At 57.8% G+C, this 7,399-nt stretch overlaps 1 protein-coding gene across 2 annotated transcripts; it reads right to left on the minus strand.

Moving 5' to 3' along the window:
- Positions 1–739: 739 nt before the first annotated feature.
- LOC117871957 (zinc finger protein 501-like) lies at positions 740–7,313 on the minus strand. Of its 2 annotated transcripts, none has more exons than XM_034759851.1 (3): positions 7,272–7,313; positions 2,933–3,155; positions 740–1,944 (listed from the first exon to the last, which is right to left on the minus strand). In XM_034759851.1, the coding sequence occupies exons 2-3, from the start codon at positions 3,033–3,035 to the stop codon at positions 875–877; spliced, it is 1,173 nt and encodes a 390-aa protein (XP_034615742.1). In that variant the 5' UTR covers positions 3,036–3,155; positions 7,272–7,313; the 3' UTR covers positions 740–874. The 2 variants fall into 2 exon arrangements, with proteins under 2 accessions (XP_034615742.1, XP_034615741.1); XM_034759850.1 differs by lacking the exon at positions 7,272–7,313 and adding an exon at positions 7,226–7,266.
- Between the last annotated feature and the right edge of the window lie 86 nt (positions 7,314–7,399).

Here is a 7,399-nt window from a genome sequence, read left to right on the forward strand (position 1 = left end):
GGGGGGGGGGGTGGGGGGGGGGGGTGGGGTTGTGGGAGGGGGGCGGGGGGGGGGGTGCGGGGAGGGGGTTGGGGTGCGGGAGGGTGGGAGGGCTTCGGGAGGGGGCTCAGGGCAGGGGGTTGGGGTGTGGGAGGGTGGGAGGGTTCCGGGAGGGGGCTCAGGGCAGGGGGTTGGGGTGCGGGAGGGTAGGAGGGCTCCGGGAGGGGGCTCAGGGCAGGGGGTTGGGGTGTGGACTCGGGGAGGGTGTTAGGGTGCGGAAGGGGGTTCAGAGTGCGGGCTCAGCTATGTGGCGCTTACCTCAGCTGGCTCCCAGGCAGCGGTGCAGTGGGGCTGAGGTAGGCTCCCTGCCTGCCCTGGCTCTGGGCGGCTCCTGGAAGCAGCCGGCCAATGGGAGCTGCGGAGCCAGCGTTCGCGGTGGGGGCAGTGCGCAGAGCCTCCCTGGCTACCCCTGTGCCTAGGGGCCACAGGAACGTTTCCGGGAGCCACGCAGAGCCAGGGCAGGCAGGGAGCCTGCCTTAGCCCCGCTCCGCCGCCAGCCGGATGTTTAACAGCCCAGTCAGCAGGGTCCCTTTTCAACCCAGCGTTCTGGTCGAAAACTGGATGCCTGGCAACCCTACTGAGTACTTATGCAGGGCCAGCTGTCAGCAGGAGTTGGTGTGGGGCGTGCGCCGGGCAGCCTCCGGGCTGTGTCACGTCCTCTGGGGCCAGAGGCTAACACACAAAGCCAGGTAGGGCGGGGTGTGGGGAACGGTTTATTTCAGAGCACACTGAAGTTAGTGTGGGGCACAATGCCCAAGGCTCAGGGAGAGGCTGGGCCCAGTCACACCAGCCTGCAGTAGAGCACACAGCAGGCAGGCCCAGCCCACCGCTGTGGCTAGCACGTCGCGTGGTCAGACGCTCCCTTGGTGCCCTGTGCTCCAAGCCACTCCCTGGCCAGAGCAAGGGCTGGGTGTGGCGGGGGGCACGTGGCTTTCCCTGGCCCGGCTGCCTGCTCTGCGCTAGCTCCGGCAGGCGCTGGGCAATGGGTCCGCTGGTGGATGATAAGGAAGCCGTGCTTCTTGAATCCTTTGCCACACTCGGCACACACGAAGGGCTGGTCGGCCGTGCGGGCTCTCTCCCTCTCCCGCCGCCTGGCTGCCGGCGGCACCCGTGGCCCCTCCTGCTGCCGGGCGCCCAGCCTGTCGTGGGTGATCTGGTGCATGATGAGGTTGGTGCTGCAGGTGAAGCTCTTGCTGCACTGCGGGCAGGGGTAGGGGCGCTCGCCAGTGTGCACGCGCTGGTGGATCAGTAGGTTGGTCTTGTACTTGAAATGCCGGCCGCACTCGGAGCAGGGGAAGGGGCGCTCGCCCGTGTGCGTGCGCTGATGGATGGCCAGGCTCGACTTGTAGCGGAAGCGCCGGCCGCACTCGGAGCAGAGGAAGGGGCTCTCCTTGCTGTGCACGCGCTGGTGCACCATCAGGTCTCGCTTCTGCAGGAAACTCTTGCTGCACTCGGCGCACGCGTACGGCCGCACGCCGGTATGCACGCGCTGGTGCACCACCAGGTAGGTCTTATTCTTGAAGCTCTTCCTGCAGGAGGGACACATGAAGGGGCGCTCGCCCGTGTGGGCACGCAGGTGCACCCCCAGGCTGGTCTTGTAGCTGAAGGTGCGGCCACACTGCGGGCAGACGTAGGGCTTCTGCAGCGTCTCCCCGCTGTGCACGCGCTGGTGCAGCATGAAGCTGTTGGGGCAGGAGAAGCTCCGGCCACACTCCGTGCAAATCAACAGCACTTTCTGCTCCTGGGTCTTCTTGTGGGCCAGCCGCTCGGCCCGCTGGTGGAAGCTCTCCCCACGCCTCGTGCACTCATAGTCCTGCTCCGCCTTCACCTCCCCAGGCAGAGGGAGCCAGCACATGTCGAACGCCTCCTCCGATGGCTTGTCTTTGACTGGCTGCTCTGCAGTAGCTGTGGGGACAGAGTCAGGAGTGAGCTCCTGGGACGCCAGCTCCCCAACTAGTAGGGCTGAGTCACCCGAGTCCCACGGATCCTGGCCCCCTCTGCAGGAATAACCGTACGCACATGTGTGCGTGCATGGAGAGACCCCCAGGAGAAAAATTCCTGATCCTACCTAGTTCTCATTGGCACTTTCCAACCCAGAGTTCAAAGCCTTGCACAAAGCCGCACCCTTCGCCCCCTTTCCCAGATTGTGGAAACGAAGGCGAGGGCGATGACTTGCCCAAGGCAGAGCTGGGAACAGACGCTACATCTCCCAAGTCCCAGTCCAGTGCTCTGGCCGCTAGGTCTCACCCAGGCCAGTTTCATTTAGTCTAGAGCACAAAGTGGAATGTGTTAATCATAGCCCATGATTACTGCACGGCTCCACTCCGGGGCAGAGTTAAGGCTCTCTGGGTGCCCCTACATTACCAGGCTCGGATTTCAGGTCAAACTTAAGACAGTTTCCTGGGTTTGTAGTACCTGGTGTGGGGGGAACGGCACTGTGCCGGGGGTGGATTTCACCCTGCATTACGGACACATGTTCTCAAGCTGAGCTCCTGCTTAAGGCAGGTTTTCTCCGGGATGTAACAGCGTTTTCCATGCCTGCACTGAGCGCTCTGGGACACACCCTGCACGTGACGGCTCCCGCGGACACACGGGTGCCGGAGGAGTGCCTGCACATGCACAGACAGAGGTGGGTCATGGCACGTCACACCCGGCAGAAATCACATAGAGCACAAGGCACCCATGTTCTCGGATACATTGCCACTAACTGGGCACAGCCTGGCCTCTGGGGTGCCAAGTACCCAACTCCCAATGACGCGCACAAGGGTGCCCAGCAGGATGAGGCCCTGTGTGATCCCTCTGCACTGGGGGGTGTCACCCTTTCCGAAGCAGCAAGCAGGTGCTTTTCCTGCGTCCCGCCCGTGCCCGGCTCCGAGCGAGGGACTGGATGTACCTGCCAGAGCCTTGGCTGCTCTCACTCTCTCCTTGGACAGCTCGTAGTAGTGGTGTCGCGCTGCGCGTTTCTTGCGTGCACTGACGTGGCCTCTCCGGCGCATGGCTGCAGCTGGGCGTTACAGCGCCGCATGGGAACAGCAGAAAGCAGAGCGCCCCAGCTCCCCGAGCAGTAGCTAGGAGACTCCCTGACACGGCAGGCTGGGGCAGCCTTGCTGAGCGTCCTGTAAACGAACCAAAGATTCCCAATGATCCCTTACGCCAGAGACAATCAGCCATGAACTGGCCCCCCTTCAGCACGCGACGGGCTCCGAGGATGGGAAACTAACCGCTGCAGTCTGCGCGAGTGGCTGGTGTAGCAGGGGAACGGGTTACTGGGAGCAAGGACTGTGGCTGGACAGGCTTGTTTTGAATTGCTCCCTTCGGAAGCTTGGATCCAGCAGCCCTGGCTCTCCCCTGCTCCTGAAGGTCTCAGCTGCCTGCCTCCTCCGCACCCCGCAGAGTGTGTGAGGGCAGCTGGCTCCCTGCTCCCAGAATCTCCATGGCCTGGAAGGGGGGAGGAGGCCTGGGTTGTGTCGCACACCTACACTCTGCAGGCAGGGCTGGATTAAGGCATAGGCAGTACAGGCCTGGTTCCTGGAGTGTCACGTTGGCATCAGAATCATGGCTGGTGGATTGTGTGTTTGGCTGTTTTTTTAAATTGTGTTCCTAGCCCTCACTGTTGTGAAGAAAAGCTTGAAAACATGCAGAGAGTAAGTGGTCCAAATGTCTGCCTGAACCTGCACACAGCCTCCATCGGGGGAGGAGTCGAGGGAACCATGGGCCTCACCGCCACCACCAGGGCTGATCAGACTCCTGCTGACGGGCTTGGACCGGGGCTTCTTGTATACGAGGGGCTCCCAGGAGGAGATGGGCTGAGGGCCCCGGAGTGCCTTAAGCCAGCCCCATGGGTGTGGGAATGTCAATCAGGTGAGAAGGGTGGCAAGGACTAAGGCTAGGTCTACACTACCCGCCTGAATCGGCGGGTAGAAATCGACCTCTCGGGGATCGATTTATTGCGACCCGTGGGGACGCGACAATCGATCCCCGAATCGGCGCTCTTACTCCACCAGCGGAGGTGGGAGTAAGCGCCGTCGACAGAAAGCCGCAGAAGTCGATTTTGCCGCTGTCCTCACAGCGGGGTAAGTCGGCTGCGATACGTCGAATTCAGCTACGCTATTCACGTAGCTGAATTTGCGTATCTTAAATCGACTCCCCCCTGTAGTGTAGATGTACCCTAAGGGACCTAATTGCATGGTTGCTGCCTTACTGGCTCCAGGGGCTGTGGGTTTTGTGGCACTCGGGCGGGGTTTTGAAAGGACTCCTGCATTCTCCTAGTGCAGCAAACAGCGATGGGTTTTGTGTGAAGGGGTTTTGTGTAAGTTCAGGAGGAGGGTGTGACGTTGTGCAGTCTATATGGTTTTATAAAAACTTGATAATAAGTCAATATAATGTAACTGGGATAGTTTTAGAGAAAATACGGTAATAAGTGGGATATGCTTATTGCAAAAGTAGAGAAAATACGGTAACTGGGATATGCTTCATGCAAAAGGTCTCTTGTAAGGTATCATTACAAAGCTTATAATCTACTGAGTATGATCATCTGATTTGTATAAATGTACCATTCTTGTATCTAAAACTAGAAATATAAAATGTAACTCTGAGGGCCTATTGTAATTGTGTAAAGTGTGGACCATTAATGATGGTTTGGAATCTTGATGACTCCCATTGTCTGCAGATGGCCGTATTTACCTGTGAGTCTTCCTGTATATGTGTGTGCTGGCAAGTGAGTAATGAAGTCTTGCAGTGACATGTTGGGCTGTATAAGTAGGGGCATTGCCAGCAGATCGAGGAACGTGATCGTTCCCCTTTATTCGACATTGGTGAGGCCTCATCTGGAATACTGTGTCCAGTTTTGGGCCCTACACTACAAGAAGGATGTGGAAAAATTGGAAAGAGTCCAGCGGAGGGCAACAAAAATGATTAGGGGTCTGGAGCACATGACTTATGAGGAGAGGCTGAGGGAACTGGGATTGTTTAGTCTCCAGAAGAGAAGAATGAGGGGGGATTTGATAGCAGCCTTCAACTACCTGAAGGGGGGTTCCAAAGAGGATGGAGCTCGGCTGTTCTCAGTGGTGGCAGATGACAGAACAAGGAGCAATGGTCTCAAGTTGCAGTGGGGGAGGTCCAGGTTGGATATCAGGAAAAACTATTTCACTAGGAGGGTGGTGAAACACTGGAATGCGTTACCTAGGGAGGTGGTGGAGTCTCCTTCCTTGGAGGTTTTTAAGGCCCGGCTTGACAAAGCCCTGGCTGGGATGATTTAGCTGGGAATTGGTCCTGCTTTGAGCAGGGGGTTGGACTAGATGACCTCTTGAGGTCCCTTCCAACTCTGATATTCTATGATTCTATGTGATCATGTCACCTGAACTGGAATCCATCTTTAACCTGGTGCTTTTCCAGTGGGGGGGGGGGGGGGGAAACCCAGAGGGACAAAGGGTTCCCGCCTTATGCAAAAGATATATAAAGGGGGGAAGAGAACAGAGAGAGGGAGGAGCCATCATGAAGAATCCCCTAGCTACCACCTGAGCTGCAACAAGAGCTGTACCAGGGGAAAGAATTGTGCCCAGGCCTGGAAGGTGTCCAGTCTGAGAAAAAACTTACTGAAGCATCTCTGAGGGTGAGATTATCTGTATTCAGTTTGATTAGGCATAGATTTGCGTGTGAAGGGGATTCTCCATCTTCCTCCAATAACAAGACACCCTCCACTAGTCCAACAACATTTCCCCCCTATGTAAAGCTGCCTCGTGTTGCCTCCCACTGGTGGCAAACTCTCCAGAGCAGGCATGGGGTGCTTGGAATCAGACACCCCGTATCCCAGGGAGGCCTTGATCTGTACTGAAGAGTTCTAGGCTGCTCACCCCCTGCTGCAGAGCACCAGCTTGGCCAGCTACACATACCCACAACAATGCTACTTGAACCGGTAACACGGTGGAGTTAAAGGCACAGAATATTTCACTAACGATACAGAAAGACCAGGGAGGGAGATGAGTTATTTAAGTTAAGCGCCAATGTGGACACAAGAATAAATGGATACTAACTGGCCATCAATAAGTTTAGATTTGAAATTAGGCAAAGGTTTCTAACCATCAGAAGAGTGAAGTTCTGGTCCTCTGAACAGCCTCCCAAGGGGAGCAGTGAGGGCAAAAAACAGAACTGCCTTCGAGCCTGACCTTGATAAGTTTTTGGAGGGGATGTATGATGAGGCTGCCTACAACGGCATGGAGCCGATCTGCAACTGCTAGCAGCAAATAGCTCCAACAGCTGGTGATGGGACAGGAGATGTTACAACAGAGAATTCTCTCCCATGTGTCTGGCTGGTGGGTCTTGTGCATGTGCTCAGGGGTCAGGAAGGAACTTTCCCCCAGGTCAGATTAGCAGAGACCCTGGGGGGTTTCACCTTCCTCTGCAGCATGGGACTCAGGTCACTTGCAGGTTTAAACTAGTGTAAACGGGGGATTCTCTGTAACCTGAAGTCTTTAAGTCATGATGTGAGCACGTCAGTAACTCAGCCAGAGGTTAGGGGTCTATTACGGGAGTGGGTGGGTGAGGTTCGGTGGCCTGCAATGTTCAGGGCAGAGTAGATGAGCATGATGGTCCCTTCTGGCCTTAAAGTCTATGAGAAGCCTCAGGTGTATTCCCTGAATTGCTGTTTGCCATCTGCAGTGACCACACTGACTTTACCTGAACATAATACACCGTCTTCCAATTTAATCAAAATTGTTCCCAACTTCAGCTCCAAGCAACACACAGTTCTTTCCCCTGAGCTGGTATTTGCTCTGGGCGATCCCCACTTTGCAGGGCCTGCACTGAGCCAGGTCTCTGCGGCCACATGGCACTTACGCTGCAGGCTGGCTCTACCGCCCGCCCCGTTGTGGGGTTGCACCGCACACGGCCAGGGTGCCTGTAGTGGGTAATCTCAGGGCTCCCTGTAGAGCAGGGCGGGAGCTCAACCCCTGCAGCTGTCGCCCGTGGTGCCCCGGGAGCCGGGCCGGCGTGGGCGGAATCGCCAAGCTGACCCAGTGGTGGGGCCCTGGGGGGACACAGAACTGGGCCAGGCAGCCCCCAGGACAGCGCCCCGGGGAGACGCTGCACATGGGGGAGCGCCCGGATGGCTCTAGGACAGCGCCGTGCTCCGAGTGATCAGCTGGAGCCCTGCCCCGTCCCCATGGCAACGCCCCAGGCGTCCCCTCACCTGAGCGCCGCCCGTCCCCATGGCAACGCCCCAGGCGTCCCCTCACCTGAGCGCCGCCCGTCCCCATGGCAACGCCCCAGGCGTCCCCTCACCTGAGCGCCGCCCATCCCCATGGCAACGCCCCAGGCGCCCTCCTCGTTCCCATAGCAACGCCCCAGGCATCCCCTCACCTGA

The sequence above is a fragment of the Trachemys scripta genome, chromosome 2 (genome assembly GCF_013100865.1).
Source record: "Trachemys scripta elegans isolate TJP31775 chromosome 2, CAS_Tse_1.0, whole genome shotgun sequence".
NCBI classification, from domain to species: domain Eukaryota; kingdom Metazoa; phylum Chordata; order Testudines; family Emydidae; genus Trachemys; species Trachemys scripta.

Bases quoted from the DNA above. Each gene is read 5' to 3' on its own strand.
- LOC117871957 (XM_034759851.1), bottom strand. From the start codon at position 3,035: ATGCGCCGGAGAGGCCACGTCAGTGCACGCAAGAAACGCGCAGCGCGA. The intron at 1,945-2,932 runs GTACATCCAGTC...CTGTCCCCACAG, and splicing joins AGCAGCCAAGGCTCTGGCAG to CTACTGCAGAGCAGCCAGTC.